Here is an 18256-nt window from a genome sequence, read left to right as displayed (position 1 = left end):
CCCCCCTCGGCCCCCCCCAGCGCTCCCCCTCCCACCCCCCCCGGGATGCTCCCGCAGCCGGGGGGCCGGAGCGCGGGGCCGGGGCTCTCCCGGGCCGGGGGGCGGGGGGAGCAGGGGGGAGAACCGGCGGCTCCCGCGCCCCGGCCGGGCCCCGCGGGGGCGGTGCTGGCGGCGGCCCGCCCCGGGGCTGCGCCCGCCGCAGGATGCGGCGGCGGGGGCGGTGCGGCGGCCCGACGGGCGATGCGGGGCCGCGACCGGGCCCGGGGCCGCCTTTAAGCCCCGCGGGCGGGCGGCGAGCGCGGTCGACGTCGGGGAAGCACCGCCCGCGGCTGGCCGGGCCCGGGGCGGGGAGGGGGGGGCGGGCGGCTCCCGCCGCAGGTAGGGACCCGGGGGCCGAGCGGCGCGATGGAGGAGGAGGAGGAGGATGGAGGCGGCGGAGGGGAGGCGGGGAGTGAGGCTGCGGCAGGAGGGGGCGGGCGGGGGGGCCGGCCGGGGGGGGCGGCAGGCATGTGGGACCGGCTGCGGGGCAGTCGGGCGGCGGGCGGCGGCCGGAGCGCGGCCGCGATGGCGCAGCGCGGCGAGAAGGGGGCGGCGGCGGCGGGCGAGGGCGAGCCGCGGGCCGGGGCCGGGGCCGGGGCCGGGGCCGGGGCCGAGCGGGGGCCGAGCGGGGCCGCCGCGCCCTTCCAGCCCCCCGAGGGCGGTTTCGGCTGGGTGGTGGTCTTCGCCGCCGCCTGGTGCAACGGCTCCATCTTCGGCATCCACAACTCCTTCGGGATCCTCTACATGATGCTGCAGAGCGACCTGGGCGAGGGGGAGAAGGACCCCGCGCTGGAGTTCAAAACAGGTACGGGTTTTCCCCGGCTCCTTCCCGGCCCGGGCTCCTGCCCCGCTCGGGGCTTGCTGTCAGCCCCGCGGAGCCGCCGGGGCCGGGGGAGCGGGGGCGCGGCGGGGGAAGGCGCGGCGGCCCGGCCGGCTCTGCCTCCCGGAGCCCAGCGAGGAGGCGGCGGGGCTGGAAGCTGCTTCTCGGATGCGTTGAACCGCGATTGCTCCCTGCCCCCTCCATCCTTGTAGTCGTGGCTATATTTATCTCCGACAGCATCATGTGTTCCTAAGCTCCTATGTACTCAATTAAAAGTAATTAATCTGAAAAGCATGCCCTTAGCTTGTCCTGCCTGGTGTGTTTTGGAGTAAGGAGAGCAACGCTGGTGAATCAGCTGGTGTGTGTGAGCCACCCCCTTTGTTTTTTATTATTATTGTTATTTTGTTATGGGCTTTTCAAGCTATATGTCTCTCTGCCGGATCACGTTCGGGGGTGGCTGCGGGAGAGCATCTGCCTCGCCGACACGCTTCCTCCGGGTTGTATCCATTCAGCGGGAAAGCCTACGTAGGGCAGGTCTGGCAGCACTGCCTGCACGGTCAGACCAAGGGCAGTGCGGGGTCTCGAGTAATTAATATCCGTTAATAGCAAGACCCACAAACTGCACCCAGTTGTGTGTTTTGGTAGGACCTACAGCCTCAGCCAGCAGTGTTAACATGGAGAAAAGGGACGTTTCTCACTGCAAAGACCCCACCGTGTAAGTAGATTTGGCAGAGGGGCACCAGCCTGCCAGGGTGGTGGTCCCAGCGGGTCCATGACAGGCACTGGTGTCGGGATGCCCAGCCTTGTCCCAGGTCTTGGTATCCTCCCCGAGAAGATCATATCCATCCCTGCGATGGACACCCATGGCCCACCTTGCTTTTATCTGGCGGGTAGAGACAAGCACTCAGCGTTGAGGGAAACTGCTTGTGGTGGTGTCCCGACTCTGGATGGGATGTGGGCAGCAGTCGGAAACTGAAGTGGGAGTGTGCGGCGGAGAGAGGCAGTGTGAGGGGGCGCGTGAGGACCTTAAAGTCTTATTTTGGGGACCAGTGTTGCCCGTGTTCCCTCCGCTCAGCTGATGCATGTCTGGTGATCACGGCGGTGAGCGCGCCAGGATGAAATGCATTGCGAGATACACCGCATCTACAGATCACAAATTAACTCCGCGATACTGTTACCGGAGCAACGATGCGATCGTGTAATTACAGGCAGTAACGGAGTGCCGCAGAGAGCTGCGGACGTGTGGCCGGTTGTAATTAGGGTGATTGATGGGCTGTATGATTGTGCGTGTGTGCGTGTGATCCCCAGGAAGCTCATCGCGTAGCGCTCTGTTTCCTGCTCCCTGTGATTGTATCTAGAAAGCCTAAGGCAGAGCTCTAAAGGTAGAAGCGGTAACAAAAGAAATTAAATACTGCAAGTTCTGGTGGTTTAAAGGCTCCATGCCCAAGACGGAGGTTGTAGGAGTCAGTATCTGCCTCTTGCTCCTGCGATTTATTTATTTATGGCTATGACCGCACAGAGGCCTCAAAAAAGAAAGGCGTGTGGGTGTGCGAGGTGAACCCAGGCTCGGTAATTAAATTGCCTGGGTGACGAATATATGCATTTTGGTCCAGGTGCTTAATGAAGAGGCCGTTAATAACCCCCGTGCTGTGCGACACAGCAGCCGAGCGCTGCCTCTGCGCTTGGAGGTTGCGGCGCAGGGGCTCCGGCGGCGGAGGAGAGAGGTGGCGGTGATGGAGCCCGTCTGCCGCGGGGAGCGCGGTACCTCGGGGGCTGCAGCTGCACCGTCTGGGGCCGAGGGCAGCGGGGTGCAGCGTGGGGCCGCCCTCCAGCCCTTCCTCCCTCGCTCCCACCCCTCCCCGCTCAGGGTTGCATAATTTCCCCGCGGCGCTCGTTTGCGTGCAAACATAATCAGGAAAATATTGTAGCTCCTTTCCAAGCGCTAAGTGATATGGCCTTCCTGAAAAGACCGGCGCTGTCTGTTTGTCCTCCGATGTCGGTCTGCTCCTGCCGGCTGCAAGCAACAGCCGGGCCCCGGGGTCCCCCTTGTCCCCCACCAACCGGGAGCAGGTCGAGGGGACGAGGACCCGCTCCGACACTGGCATTCGGCACGGCCGTGGACGCATCGCTTAGCCTTTTGGCTCTGCTCTTAAATCGCTCCGTTCTCAGGAAGGTGGGTTTGTATCAAAGGGGGGGTTTGGAGGCAAAATGGGGAGTAATGTTGTAAGCTGGTCAGGCATCCCTTTAAAAATAGGGTTATGTTTATGCTAAAGCGGGTACTAGTCTGCACTAAACAATAGCCGCCCCAGCACACGGCTATAATTATCAAGGTTTATTTCTTGTTTGCATTGGTCACGTTTTCTCGCGTTTGATCTTGAGAAACGCAGGATCCGCGGAGTTCAGATTTGGGGTCAGGCTTTGAAAACAAACCCTCTCGCAACAATGCATTGAATGCATAGGCTCCTTTGTTTAAAGAAATATACTGCGTCGCGTATGTCAACAAGCAGCGCCGAGCTGAGGCCGGCTGGCCGCCGGGACCACCGCGTGCCCCTTCGCGGCGGGAAGCCAGAGCCGGGACTTTTGCAAGGCACACTCTGTGCTTTCGGGTTTGTTTTCTTTCGGGGGGAGCGGAGGACTGGGGGGATCGCTGAGACTGGAATAAAAAAAAAAAAATATACATGAGAGCACTCAGCCAGGAAAAAAAATATCGGTCTCCTCTGCTGGAGAGGTTGTTGAGCGATGCTTGAAAGCGTTTGCTGGGAGATGAATGGCGGCGTTTCCCTCCGGTTGTACAACGCTTGTTCCGGTGCCGATGGATCCGCAGGGCACGGCCGCTCCGGTGCCGGCCCCGCCAGGCGTGGGCTGAGCCGAGGGACAGATGAGCCACCCCGGCGCGCTCGTCTTCCCCAGCTCCAAAAGCCAATCTGAGTGGCAGAGCAGTCCTGGTAAGTGTTAATTGAGTGTTGACCCTCTTAAATTGATGTCTGCTCTGCCGCTGCTTGGATGCTCTCCCAACCTCGGGAGAGGTGAGCGCAAGGTGAGCCTGTCCCCGGCCAGGGCTCTGCCCACAGCCGAGGAGGTCCCGCTTGCACCCAAGGCACCCGAGGGTCCCGGCGGGGTGCTCCGGCTACCCAGGGAGATCCGGGAGGGCGGCACTTCTCGGTGCATCTTGTTCCTCCAAAGGCATCCTTGGTGCCGTGCTCTGGCAAGCGCTGGTGGGGCAGCTTGGAGAGGTGCATTGATTTTTTTAAAATATGTTTATTTATCTTCTTCTTCTCCCCTCCTCTGCTTTGTGTCAATATCCCAGGTATAGATTAACTCTCTTTGCTTAATATTTAATGTTTTGCTTGCTGGAAATGGGAGCTGCAAGCACTCAGAGAGACGCCTGAGGAGCTGGTGGTTTGGCCACAGCTCCTCCAAGTTTGTCCATGTGTCCGGCAGCATCCCCCAGTCTGTGTGCGGGAATTTGGGGAGCAGCTTCCCCCCTTTAGTCCAGCCCCAGCCGGGGAGCAGAGGCTGCCGCCGGAGCGCCCTGTGCCCGGGCAAGCCGGGCTGGTGCATGGACCATAGCCCTGGGCTTATCGTATCTCGTTGTGCCCACGAGGCCAAAGCGTAGCTGATGTCAGCCAAGGCGTAGCTGATGTCATCTTTATACCTGAATTCGCATCTGTTTTGGTGGGGAATTTCTTTGTGAGCACTGATTTCACCTCCTTAGGACAGGTGAACTTAGCTGGAAGGGGCAATTTTCCTCCAACGTCGTAATGGAGGCTTGGGAAGAAAGAGTGAGTTGGTTTCTTAGAGAAGATGAAGTGCTAACAGTCATGGTGAAAGGTGGGGAGGAGAAGCCATGGACAACTCTCTGGGCTGAAGAAGAGTCCCAGGGTGGGTGAGCGTGGCTGGAGCACTAGGAGCTGAGAAGGGAAACCCCAAGGACAGCGTAAATCGCAAGAGGTAATTCTTGGAAATGGTCCCAACTAAATTTCAGGAATACTCCACGGTCCGGGTGAGACTGAATAGCGGCGACTGCCACGAAACTGCGTTTTATTTATCCTGCTGCAACGAAAGACGTCTACCCCAGGTGCTAGATTTGGGCTTTGGGAAGGGTGAGGGCACTCGGACCACGCTCTTAAATACAAATTACCAACCAGTGATATATCCGAGACCTGTGATGGGTGTCATCGCCCAGCGCTGGCGCCCGGGAGGCTCCTGTCTCCTTCTTACCCAAATCTGCAGGATTTGGTGCTTTTATTAATTGCCAGGGAGCTGTGCTGGCCCCGTTTCACAGATACTTTGGCCGAGGGCACTGTGGACCTCGGCGTTCCTGGGAGCTTCCCCACATCCACCCGGCTTTCCAGCCCTCCTCCGCATTCCTAACCCCACGGAGGGATGCGCTGTCATGAGCAACATTTACATAGCCCAGATGGGGATATAAATCCAGCAAAAAGGCCAAAAAAAAAAGCCTTTTATCACCCAGCCCTGCTAGCTGGGGAGTGCAGAAGGCACCGCGGAGCTTTCCCAGCTTTACTGGGGGTTTCTCGCGGCGGGATGCTGGTGTGTCAGCACCGGGCTCTTCCCCAGCTCAGCTCCCATCATTTTGGGAGATGGAGCTTGTGATCGCAGGGGAACAAGGGCGAATTTCGGAGGGACTGGGTTTTCGTCTCTTGAGCTGAGTGCAAGGTGCCGCCTGAGATAACGCAGCCTGAAAAGCAAACAAAACACAGTCATGTCATTAAACCTGGTTCTTGAGGCCGTCAGTAGCAATTAAGGTTATTAGGAGGCCGGAGCGCTGTTTCTAAGGGAGGTTCTTGTTTTTAAAGACTGCAGGGACTCTCTCAGCCAGCACACTTGCCATTTTAGTGGGTTTTAATTTATTTTTAAGTGTCCTTCACCAGCCAGCCAAGGGGATGCTCCAGTCTCAGTTGTATTTCGTGGTGGTCATCGTCCTCGAGTGGTGGCAGCTCCCGTGACCTTGCTGCGGCGTATGAAGAAGTGGCGCGTAGGGTTGTACAATTGCTTTGAGTTTTTTTTCTTTTGGTCCTTTCAGTTACCACAAAACAAACAAAACCACCCCACTTGATTGTAATTTAAATCTTTGGAGGCGCCAGGTTTCAGCTCCATCGCTGAGACTGGGCTGGGAGGAGGAGGAGGAGGAGGAGGAGGAGGAGGGATTGGAGGGCGAAGGGGGTGGATGCTGCAGGGTACGGGGCCGGGATGGAGGGATGGATGTGGAGGTGCGGGGTGAGATGGGGTGCGATGGGGTGCGATGCGGTGCAATGCCACGGGGCTGGGGGGGTCAGCAGCAAAGGAGCAATTTCATTTCACCTTTTGGGGGGAAATCCAGGAGTTTGACAAGTCACCCTTTAATCCCCTTAAAAGCCCTCAGCAGCTGGAAGCCGACCATCAGCCGGGGTGGTTGACATCCAGCACCTTAAAATAGACCTAACCCATCAGGTTGAGTGAAACCCCGTAGCCGGAAGGCGCCGCTGACCTCGCCGGCAGTGCCCGTTGGGCCGGCTGCGCATAGCTTGCGCGGGCGTTGTCACCGCCTCGTGTCCCCGGGGCAGCTCCTCTGCCTCCCTCCCTCCTTGTCCCACGTGTTCCTGGACGCGGCCGTCCGCGGGGCTCATGCCGCTTGTGGGGCAGCACCAGTGGGTGGTGATCGGTGGGAGAAGCCGTCTTCCCAAAAATCCGGTGGCGTGATGGAGACCACCAGGCTGGGTGGATGCAGAGCCGGAGCTGCCGGATCCCCCGTGGGGTTTGTCGGAGGAATAACCTGGGAAGGAAACCTGGGTTTCCACATCCCAAGGCTGCGAGCCCACCGGCACCGGCAGGACTGCGCTGGGGGGTCGGCAGTGCCCTGGTCGCTTTGGGAAGTCCCCGCAGGGATGTTTGCAGCCTGGTTTTGTATCCTGCAGTGCCCAGGGGGAAATTCCAGCTGGGGGCATGGGTGACAGTAAAGAAGCCCTGCTCCCGCCGCGCTAAGAGGGAGCTAATCCCGGTGGGACGGTGGCACCGGTACCCGCTGCGCCGGTGGGGATTTGGATCAGTCGGCAGCATCTCGCTATAGGGCCCGGGTAACCTTTTGCTTTTTTATCCTGGTGACTCCTTGGGACCTCTGCCAAAGCAGCGCGGCGTGCGTGCCAGCAGTGGAGTGACAGTGCGGCTGGGCGAAGCGATGCGCGGGCTGACGGGGACCTCGGCGGCGTTGGGGTGCCATATGCTCTTGTTGTCACCCGCCGCCCCCCACATGGGCTCCCAAAGCAGTCCCCCCTCGCTGAGGCTTCGCCCCGGCTCAGTAATTGGGGTTTTGCCCACTTTTGGCTGGCGTCCGGGTGCCGTAGGGAATTTTCTGGCACGTCATCAAATACCTCGGTCTCTCCCGCTCACTTTTTTGGGATGATGACCCCTCAGGGGTTTCCTACGAGCTGGGCAGGGCACGGAGGAGGATGCCAGCATTTCCCGACCAGGACAGTGGCCGTGCACTCGCAGCCGGCGGTTTCCCTGGGGAATCACTTTTCCCTGGCTTTCTGCAACCACGAGCCTGTGTGTCCACGGCGTCCCCATACCTGCTCTGGCAATGGGGGGCAAGAGGCACCCCCCGTACACCAATATCACAGGCATGCAAAAACGCTGCTGCACCCGTTACAGCAGGGATTTGTCGGGTTTTCCCTTCCTCTTCCTTGAAGGATTGATTATTCCCTATTGCAAGGGAAGGAGATGCTGCCTTTTGGCATTCATCCCTGCGGAAAAAGGCCCGGTGGAGGGGTGTGTGCCGGGCTGGGCATCGCCCCGGGTGCCCTGCCTGACTCTCGCGCCGGGGTGTTGCCCGTGCCCACCGTGGGTGCTGGGGAGCTCGGTTCACTCCGGGCTCTTTCCGTTTATCCACCCCGAGACAGTTGGGGCGGTTGCAAAACCCACATGACGTGTGCTGGGAATTGCTGCAACACGCTCGCAGGCGCGAGCCATTCCAATCTCTCCCAGGCACCTCGTACAACAGGTCCTGCCGGCTGCCGGGGCAGGTGGGCCGCGGGGCTGCCCGCAACGCCCTGCCTGCACCGCCGCCTGCCCGCGGCACGGACTGCGGGCAGCAAAGCTCCTGCCGCCGCTTCGTCCTCCGTCAAGCACGCCCCGCGGGGCAGGGGTGCCGCCGTGGAGGGCGGCACAGCCCTGGGTTCGATTAGCGCATTTTGAGGCTTTTTTTTCCCCCTTGCCTTGTAGATCCCTAAAAAATTACCTGATGCAAGAGCTCCCCGCCACCCCCAGCACATCCCTCGAGAGCCGGAGCGGGGCAAAGTGTAGGGGAGAGCCCTCAGGAAGGGCTGCCAGGATGCAGCCCTCTGCCCGTGACGGGTTGCTTCGCTGGGACTCATCTCGGGCATGCCTAGGTGCCGTGCCGTGCCGTGCCGTGCCGTGCCGTGCCGTGCCGTGCCGTGCCGTGCCGTGCCGTGCCGCCTGCTGCCCTCCATGCAAGGAGCAGCTCAGGGTGCCCCGAGCAACCTCCCGGGCTCACGTGGGACCGGTGAGAGGACGGCGGTGGCGTGCTGGCAGCTCACCCCTTCGCGCCTTTGCTTTGCACGCCCCAGGGGAGCCCCAGCCTGGAGATATCCCGTACCCACATCCCCGCATCCCGCAGGGCACAGACAGAAGAGCATTGCACCACGCCGCTGTAACACAAGCTCCCGGCGCCGTGTCCCGGTGCAGGCACCCCGGTGCGAGATGGAGATGGTATTTGGGGTCGGCGCTGCCGGCAGCATGGCTTTGGGAGCATCTGGCTTCCAGGTGGAGAAGGCGAGCTCACCGGACCCTGTTTCTCCCCATCTTTGGGGTTTTTTTGGCTCTGGGTTTGGATTTAGCAGCTCAGTGATGGTTTTTAGCTTGTTTTCCCTGAAAAAGCAGGGAAAAAGCAGGGCCACAGCCGGCCTTCCCGGGGCAGGGAAGCCCCGCTCGCTGCATGGGCTGACTTGCTGGGGTTCGCCTCGGGCGGACGCCGGGGCCCTCCTCGGGGAGCAGAAACAACCCTCCCACGGCTCCTGCAGCGAGGGAACCTGCTTCGAGCACCCACCCGTCACCCCGTCCCCGGGGACCAGCTGGGACGGGGACCCCTGGGGCACACAGCCCCCCCCCCAGCAGCATCCCCAAAAGGCCCTTGCTTGGCCATCTCGCATCAGGCACCAAAACAAAGCTTTTGTTTCAAGCTCTCGGCCTTAATCTGTCCGCCCGCAGATCCTGTGCGTAAAAGGGAGATGAAATCCTCCCCTCTCGGGGGGATGTTGCGCGAGCGGGTGTGTTGGTGCTTGCCAAGGAGTCAGGCGTTTCGGCCGGAGGGTTTGTACAAACCCTGCGCAAATCAGCAGGAGCTCGTTTAATAAAGCTGGGGCCCGCCGAGGTGGAAATCAAATCTAATGGCAGCTCCTTAAGTGAGGGTTGTGCCTCCTGTGCACCGTCTGAATCGGGGCCGATGGAAAAAAAAATCATCTGTGATTAAAGATTGACTGTAATTACATAATGGGTATGCACCAGATGATGCCCAGACAAGCTCCTTCCTGGGATTTCCCAACTTTTGGAGTGTTTAACTTTGCAATCATCCTAAAGTGCTTCTACCGTGGGGGGGTAATTATTGATATTACAGCAGCACCCAGTGCGATTGCACAAGCGGCACCGCGGCCGCTGGAGCCGGGCTGGTGGGCGAGCCTGCCTCTTCGAATAGCCGGGGAGCTCCGGGGCACGGCCAGGCGCTGGAGGTGGATCTCCCCTTTCCGTACCCAGCATCGCAACGGCAGAAAAGAATAAAAAAATAAGAGAGGAAAGCTGCTTTTTGGGTCTGTCGTCGAAGCGAGCGGGGCGGCCGGGGCCATGCGCTTGCTCCGTGGCCGGCCGGTGGCGAAGAGGCAACGTCAAGGCGTTCTTGATGGGGGGCCAGCTGTTAATCCATGTATTTTAGCAAAACCCAGTTTATTTCTTAAGGTTTGTGTAAGCAATGGAAGCGGGGAGCACTGGGGGTGGGGGGAGCTTGTCCGGCATTAAACTCGCCTGAAAGCCAAGCACGCCAAGCTCGCGAGCCCGGGGAGAGCTTAATTAAAGTCAAAGGAGAAGCGTTTCCAAGAAAATAATACGGGGTATTTAAACGGGATATTTTTGTTCTGGGCCCAGAATGTCTCCTTTCCCTCTTCGGTGTCAGCTTTAATAAAACAAAATGAGATCTCCAAGAAAAACAAATTGGAGCTCTTAAAAGGCGCTGCGGAGATAAAAATCAGTAACACTGTTGCTGGTAACACCTTGGGTTATTAAAACGGAAAGAATGCTAACGATGCGATTTGCATCGGCCTTTCTTGTGGCTGGGTCCCGGCGGGAGCCCGCTCGCCCTGGGAGGGGGGCGCGGGCATGGCAGGGCCCCAGCGCCCCTCACCGTGGCCTCTGGGCTGGGCTAGGGGGTGCGGGGAGCGGGTGGCTTTGCTGGCCAGGCGGATTGGGGCGTATTTGGGAAACGGTCACGCGGGCGGGATTTTGGAAGGCCTTATTTTTCTTTCCTAAGGCCGGTGAATACCGCTCTGCCGAAAGCTGGCGGGGTCAGGGGCGGCGCTGAGGTCAAATATTAAAAGATTTGAAAAAATGGCAAGAATCAGGATTCAGGGGACACCAAAGTTAAAAAACCAAATTAAGCCAGGGCTGATCTTGTTGGAAAGGATGCCATAGCCCATCAGAGCTCTTTCAGAGGATGAAAATACCAGGCTGGACTTATTATGGCCTGAGAGCTGCTGCATGCAGCTTTGCTCGGCACGCTGAGCCGCCGGGCTGGGGAACGGGGGTCGCCTCCTCTAAAACCAGTGCCCCGATCTGGCTGGTACGGCTCAGCGTGCCAAATCCCGGACTGAAGGGCTGCTCTCAAAGTGCCCTGGCCGCTGGCAGGCTCTCCCGGCTGCGTGGCCGCGGGTCGCTCCCCGGGATGCTGAAGCAGGGATGCGGGAGCAGCTGGTGACGTACTTTTGCACTTTGGTCCCTCCAGCGCCTGCTCCTACCTTCCCGCAGGAAGAGTGGATTAAAAACTGCTTCTTTTTTTTCCATGTGCCTCCATCCTGGCCAGAGCTGACCATCTCCCGGTCGGAAGCTGGCGGAGGCCACCGGTGCCTTCCCTGGGTACCAGCCGAGGGCTGCGGGGATGGAAGCGGGGCGATGCGTGGGCGCGGGGGGGATGCTGCTGACCCAGGTTCGGGGTGAGGAAGCCCAGCGCTGCCGTGGGGTCCTGTCTGTCCGTCTGTGCGCCAAGCAGGAGGATGGTTTGGGACAAGGTGGCTTTAAAATGCCTGGCGTGATGCCATCCACCCCGTAAACCCAACTCGGGGGTGCAGAGGCCAGCTCCATGCCTGGCTCCATCAGATAAGACAATTATAGCTTTATCGCTTAATTGCAGAGTATAATAATAGCAGTGTTATTGAGATAAGGCGTTGAGATAGGGTGAATATCGGTGATGTTGGGTTTTTGGTTTTTTTTCTTTTTTCAAAATAAACTCGGCAGGGCCTCGGCGCTGCTGGAGGTGTGAGGTCTTTGCAGGGCTCCTCCTGCCCGTACCCCACCACGTCCCCTGCCCGCGGGGAAATTCAGCAGCAAAAAAAAAGCCGTGCCAACCGCCCCGATGCCAAGGAAGCTCACCCACAGTCGGTGAGAAACCAGCCTGGGAAGGGAAGGGGGGAGGACCGACACGGATGTTGTCGACCACTTTCTGGATGGCTTTTCCCTTGCGCCTTGGGAATGCGGTTTCCATCCCTTGCAGGTTTTTCCTGTCCTGCTTGGCAGGAGTGCAGGCTCGCCGCTGCGCGTGGGCATCGGGCTAATGCTGGGTAGCCGGATGCCCTCGGGAGGGAGAGCCGGGTGTGCATCCTAAAGCCCTCGCACGAGGCTTTTCCTCGGTGTCGTGTGTGAAATGCTCGACCGGTGCCCCTGCGTCGAGATGGGCAAAGGAAAATTTCGTATTTGGCCACTCTTTCCCAGCCTGCTGGGGCTGGTGTGGGTGAGGTGAGCGGGGCATCGGCCCCGATACCCGGAGCTCTGCTTGTCTCCAACCCGCGGGGTCCCGGTTTTCCGCTGTCCCCGTGGAACCCTGCGGCCGTGGAGGTGGCTCTGCGCTCCCCGCGTCGGGATTTGGGGCATTTCCCTGCTCAGACTGGCTGGCTGGGGATTTTCTGCCTTGAAAATGGGGATTTTCAAGACCTGTATTGGTGCAGGGTGGGTTTCTCACCAAGAACTGAAGTTTTGCCGTGTTTGTCCTGACGTCTGCAGGGTCGGGCGATAAAAACTCAGGATGTCTGGGGACAAGGGATGGTGTCGCAGGCTTTTTGCCGGGAGAGCCTGGCCCTTGGGAGCTGCATTTCTGGGAGAGGGCCTTTATTAAGGGAGATTCACATAAAATCAAATGTGTTGCCCAAAGCTAAGAAATCATGGCAGATTTTTTTTTTTTTTTTAAGCTGTTAAACTCTGCCCTGCTTCAGTTCATCAACCAAAGCCTGAACCAAACAGCCTGGGAGTGGAGGTACCTCAGGTCCTGATTTGACCTCTGTGGCTGGCTGTTAACCCTCGCTGGCCCATCCTAAACTACACGCGGAGATAAGATTAGCCCCAATCTGGATTTCAGAGCTTGTTTCCCTCCCTTGGGACAACATCCCTCCGAGCCCAGGTTTCCCAGCCACCCCGTCTGCAGCCTCCCTCCGCCACCGTTTGTGCCCCGATGGCCTCGTAAAACAAAACATGCCGCAGAAAAAAGCAGAAAGCAGTTTTTACAGCAGGCTGGCGGAGAGTTTTTCTGCTCTATGAAGGCGGTTGCTTAGATTTTTATTGCGGGATGAAGAGGGAAGGAGGAAAAAAAAACCAAAACAAAAAACAAAAAGCTATTGGGAAGATGATGCCAGGCAGAAAAGCAACGTCTTTGGGGGTTTTAATGTCTCCCCTGCTTCCGAAGCAGGAATTAGCTATTGCAAAATGTCAGGCATTGCTGGTGATGTTGGCCCCTTTTATCACTTGGGCCACCCGGCTGTGCTGGGGCAACGCTCCGGCTTCGTCTGAGCATTTGAATTTGGGAAGATGATGAAGAGCCGAAAAACCAGGATGCCGGGGCCGGTATGCAAGCGGCAGGTTGTTGGCTGGTTTCCCCATTAGTCAGGGCTGGTGACGAGTCGATCTCCTTTTCCATTTTCTTATGAATGAATCAGTTTTGGCTCAGCCGGATGCTCAGACTGGTTAAGCGAGGAGCAGCTGGTATTAGTCTCATTAGCAATCGAGACAGAAGCGAGCCTCTCCCCGGCTCTGCAAACGCCGCATGATCCCCAGCCGGCGCGCAGCCGCCGTCTCGGTGCCCGGCGGGACTGGCAGCAGCGCGGGACCCCCCCGAGCCCTGGCTGGCGGCGGGGTGGGGGGGTGACTTCTCCATCACCCCGTTTCCTTACACCTCCATGCGCCTCCCGGCTCCTCGACATACTGAAGCTTCATGGCTGGGTCAAACCAAGTGGTGGATGCAAACGGGGATCTGCATCCCGTGCTTTCTGCTGTCCTGGTGCATCTGGCCTTAGTCGGTGCCGCAGCACAGATTTTTGGGGGGGGGTGTGAAATTTCAGCTTTAGGTTGCCTGCGGTTGCTGCTCAGCACGGCTCGGCTGCGGTTGCTGCTCCAGTCCTCAGGCAGCCCCAGTTCAGAGTTGCTCCTTGCCCAGCAGAAAGGGCTTGACATTTTGCCCTGACTTTGGCTGTAGCAGTTGGGATTTGGGAGCCCTTCCCGCCCGGGGCAGGGATCCAGGGAAGGGGTACACGGGCAGCGGCGAGCTGCGGGCTGCCTCCGCTCGGCCCCGGGGCTGCAGACCCCCTGGTGCAGATTTACCCTGGTCTCACCGGTCTTTCTTTCGTTGCTGGCACACGGCACACGCGCTTGGCCCCGCGGTGGCATTGGGCACCCCCGCCCCGCTCGGCCCATCCCCAATGCCACCGCCACCAGCTCGCCGTGGGAAGGGAGAGCCCCGCGTCGGGGTCATTGCAGGGGCTGAGCCCTTCCTGAGCAATCTGCTGATGCTTCAGCAAACAGACCGTCCCCAGCGGCCGGTGGGCCGGTGTCCTCCAGCACGTCTCCACGGTCCGGTGCTGGGGCGAGTGGTGGGGTTAGATCCACCCCATGCTGGGGGCTTTGCAATCCAGGGCTGCCCGTGGCCCCTCGCATCCCTCCTTCCCCCAAAATCCCGGGGGGCTTCAGCTCTACGCTGCTGAAGCCGCTTGGCCCCTGCTCTTCCCTTTGCCCCTGGGCATGGGTGGGCTCCATGGGAGAAAGTGGAGCTCAGCCGCTTAAAAACAAGCCCGGGGACTGCGGTGTGTGTTACCTACAGCAATCCTGGCACCTGTGGAAACGGGGGAATTTTGATTCCTGTCCCTACCCCAAAATGGAGTGTTTCCATGGGGGGGAAGAGGAGGCTCCCTGACACGGAGGTGGGATCTATGGCTTTTAAACCTGAATCACAGGAGGACCAAAACTTACCTGGTAACTGATAGAAACCTTCATTAACCTCCCCTGTTATTTATTCCGATTTCAAAGCCCTTGATGCAGCAAAAAACGAAGGCATTTCTCCAGGAAAGCGCATTAATGTTTCACCGGGCTTCGAAGCACTTTGCTGCCGAGGCACTTTAAATGGTACGGGCTGTCCCCAGTTCCCCTCGGTCTCGTTAAACATTGCGCGGCTCCGGGGAAGCCACGGCGGGGCTCTGCCCGCAGCCGTCGTGTGGGCTAAAGCCCTCAGGGGGTTGCTTTTTTAATATATATGTATATGTGTGTGTATAGAGAGATGCACACAGGCATATATATGCACATATATGTATATGTGTGTGTGTATATGTATTACGGATCCCCGTTCAAGGTGCATCGGCAGGAGCTGGAGGGCTCGGGACTGGGTTCCCGAGATGCTAATGGGAAACGCGGGGCTGGGGACTGTCCCACGCGGGAAACCCCGACGCCTCGGCCCGTGGCTTTTCTCCACTCGCCCGGAGCATCAAAGGGCAGGTCTGGCCCTTCCCCGCACCGCGGGGCGGCTGCCGAAGCCACCCGGCGTCTGAAAAACTTTCAAATGAGAGCAGGTCAGCCAAAAGTAACAGCCCATTGGCGAAGGGGTATAACCTGTTTCTCGTCGGGGGGGGGAAAAAAAATGAAATGAAATGAAATATCGCCGTTCTTCAGTTTCCTTTAGCTATCGGATTTGCTTAATTACAGCGTGGTCTATTTTTCTGAGATACCCAGGTGTTCTCAAATGTGTGCTTTAATGTAAGGGAACTCCAAGAGATGAAAATCACATGGATATTTTACCCCTCTTTTGGCCTCTGGGTGTTTGGTTTAATGATGAGACGCAAGTCATGCGTCGTTCGGGGATTTTTTTCCCTCATCGGTAGGCTTCAGGAGCACTATCCAGAGGCGTTAGTGCCTCCGTGCTGGAGACTCAGGGGAAACTCTCCGGCACCAGAGGAGAAAATAATTTCCTGATGGCCATCAGGAGAAGAGCCCAGATCTTCCACCACGGAGCCGTTTCGCCGCACGGACAGGGCTGGGGCAGCCCGGGATGCTGCCCTGGCTGTGTGCCCGCTCCAGGGCTCCCCTCAACCTGCTAACAAACACCTTTTCTTCCTTTATTTTGATTTTTAAAGCTATCCGTTCAACGGAGGAGATTCCCCGATGGATTCCCCCCGCTGCGGTCAGTCGTCGCCTTGCGCCGTCCCTTGCGTCGCGTTTGGGATGGGGCTGAGCACCGTGATCCCAGCCGGGGAGCCGCCGGCGCGGGGGCAGCGCCCAGACGGAGGAGGCCATCGCGGGGAGGTGTTATCTCCTCTGTGAACGAAGCTCGGGGGCAAAACAACTTAAAAGCCGCCTGGCGCGGCCTGGAGAGGGGCCTCCCTTCGGAAAGCGCCCGCAGCAGATTTTCCCTTTCATATTTCTAGCCCCGTATATAGTCTGGTATTGGGCGGACTTTGTCTTCGGGGAAACTGGGGCCTTGTTGGGTGTAAGCAAATAAGTAACATAACTGAAATATTTTGATAATATTCGGGTGGGCGGCTCTGCTCGGGTGCCGTGGGGGAGGCATCGCTGCCGCCCCAGCGCTCTCTGTTTCGGGGTGCTTGCCCCAGGGGGGCTCAGGCTGAGGTTGCCGCAGCATTTTTTTTCCCCACGGAGCTTGGGGGGGGTCCGTGGGGTGGTTACAGGCTGGGGGTGATTGTGGGGGAGGACGCTGCGGTGCAGAGCCAGCGGCGCCGGCAGCGCGTGTGGGTGCCGCTGGGAGGAACGCGGGGGATGCTTTCTTCCAACCTCGCTCATCCTCGGGGTGCCCCAGCCTTGGCCGATGGGCGTTGGGGAGATTTGGCTCTTCCCACGCCATCCCCGTCCCCATCCCGCCGGAGGAAGGCTGCCGTACCCAGCCGGGGCACTGCCACGCTCCCCGAAGCATCAAACAGCCTTCGGGGTTCAAAAGACAGCAGGCCATGGCCGGGGTACCCCGACACGGGGCTGGGGGTGACGCAGCCATCGGGGGTGGCAGGGGCTCCCCTGGGGTGGGTTTTTTGGGGAGGTGCCTTTACAGACTGTTGGGGTGCAATGTGACAAGAGCCAGGCACCGCATTGCGCTGGAGAGAAGGGGCAAGGGACAATTCATTATTAATCGGTCCCCAGGAGGGACGTGGGAAGGTGTCTCCGCTGAGCACCACACACTGGGAAAGAGTTGGGTCAACTGGGAGACCCAGTGGAGGAGAGGAGGGGGAACAATGTGCAGTGCTGAAGCCCAGGGCTGGGGTTGTTCCTGCTGGAGGAGGGGAGGTGCATCACTGCCTTCAGCCCTCTAAAAAGTTGCTAAAAAGGTAATTATTACCTCGATCTGGTGAAGGACAGGTTGCAAAGTGATGCTTTGAAATTTTGCAGCAAGAAAGGTGTTGGTTGGGAGAAATACTTGGAGTGCAAGAAGGTCAGCCCTTGTCTAGGGGAAGGTTGGGGATGCCCATCCCCGGAGAGTTTGGCCGGGCAGAAGTCTGCCAGGGCTGGGAGGAGACCGCGATGTCCTGCAACAGCACCTATTTGTCTGAAAAATGGTGGTTTGAGTGTCTGGGCCGGGTGGAGGAGCTGCGGCCAGGGCTCCTGGGTTTGGTCTCGAGCGCGCTGTGACTCTCCCCTTAATGGTCAGGGCTGGCAAAGGGCTGGAAGTATTTTTCTTTCTGAGTATCCCTTAATTAACTGAAAGGGAAGGCTGTCAAGTACCCGACCAGGAGGGGAAAAAGATCTTCATGAGCCTGTGACCAGCCCAACATTTCGCCTCCATTTATTCTCCCCGGCCTCTTTGTTTTCCCTTTGAAAAAAAAGAGTGTTTTTCTCTTTCCCTCCATTTAACTGCTATTTATTTGCTGGTAAGTGGAAGGAATTCAGCTGGGATCAGCCCGGCTCCTGCCAGCAACTGGAGTTGAAAAGTTTCCGTGGGGAAGATGTAAGAGCAGAGCAGGGGGGTTGTTTTCCACCCGCCGCTCCTCGCTCTGCGGGCCCCTGCGTCACGGCCAGCCAGGTTGGGTGGGTTTAATTCTCCTTTTTGACTGGGATGTTGACAAGCACCCGTGGGAGTTGCAGTGGGAGGAGCGCGGACCCCGGGGCCGGAGGGTTTCTTCTCGCCGTTAATGGGAAACAGAAGATGGCTCGGGAGAAATTTGGCAAAGAGGGAAACTTTTCTGTCTCTTCCAGCTTGGAAAAAAGCATCCTTTCTCACCCCAGCCTCCCCGCAGAAGGCGGCGGGTTCCCAGCGCAGCCCAGGCGGGGTTTGCTGGCGGCGGGGGGAGAGGAGACAGAAAGCGCCCGGTGATTTCGCAAGGGATGGAGCAGTCTTGGGCCACCAGCCGCGTTTTGGGAGGGGTACCCGACCTGCCTCCCGCTGGGGGCCGGGAGCCCTCCCGTCATCTCCCCAAAGCATCAAGGGGTTGGGATGACCCAGCTGCTTTCACCCCAGCGTAACGTTGGGGATTTTTGGGGTCCTGCAGCCGTGCCTTGGATATAATATCACCACGTAGATGGAGATGCGATGCCAGCTGCGGTGGTGGGTTTGTGCTAGGCATAGGCACCCGTAGGGATGCACGTGGATGCTGTGCCTGGCCGGGAGATGAACCGCTGACCTTGACGTAGAGGGCCCCGTTGGCATTGCCTCCTCGGGTCCGGCCCGCGAGCTGCGGCGCTGCTTTGCCGTCTGCTCTGATGTGTGCTGGCCGGGAGCCACGACCTCTGCGTCCCGGCAGCGTATCACAAAGCCAGCTGAGCTGCTCCGAGCCGGGGAAACGCCGTACCAGCCACCTGCGTGGGACGGCTGGCAGGGTGCTGGGGCGCAGGTGAGCGCGGGGCAGGGGGTGAGGTGCCCCCGGAGTC

At 59.1% G+C, this 18256-nt stretch overlaps 1 protein-coding gene across 1 annotated transcript in view; it reads left to right on the top strand.

Moving 5' to 3' along the window:
• Window positions 1-507: 507 nt before the first annotated feature.
• SLC16A2 (solute carrier family 16 member 2) overlaps window positions 508-18256 on the top strand; it is a 40918-nt gene continuing 23169 nt past the window's right edge. Inside the window, exon 1 of the mRNA XM_075162489.1 lies at window positions 508-844. Within this exon, the coding sequence (XP_075018590.1) occupies window positions 508-844 (337 nt within the window). The remainder of the gene's footprint in view (window positions 845-18256) is intronic.

Source organism: Calonectris borealis, chromosome 13 (assembly GCF_964195595.1).
Source record: "Calonectris borealis chromosome 13, bCalBor7.hap1.2, whole genome shotgun sequence".
Classification (NCBI taxonomy): domain Eukaryota; kingdom Metazoa; phylum Chordata; class Aves; order Procellariiformes; family Procellariidae; genus Calonectris; species Calonectris borealis.
The sequence above is the reverse complement of the archived record's forward strand: the minus strand, read 5'-3'. Positions and strand labels throughout refer to the sequence as shown.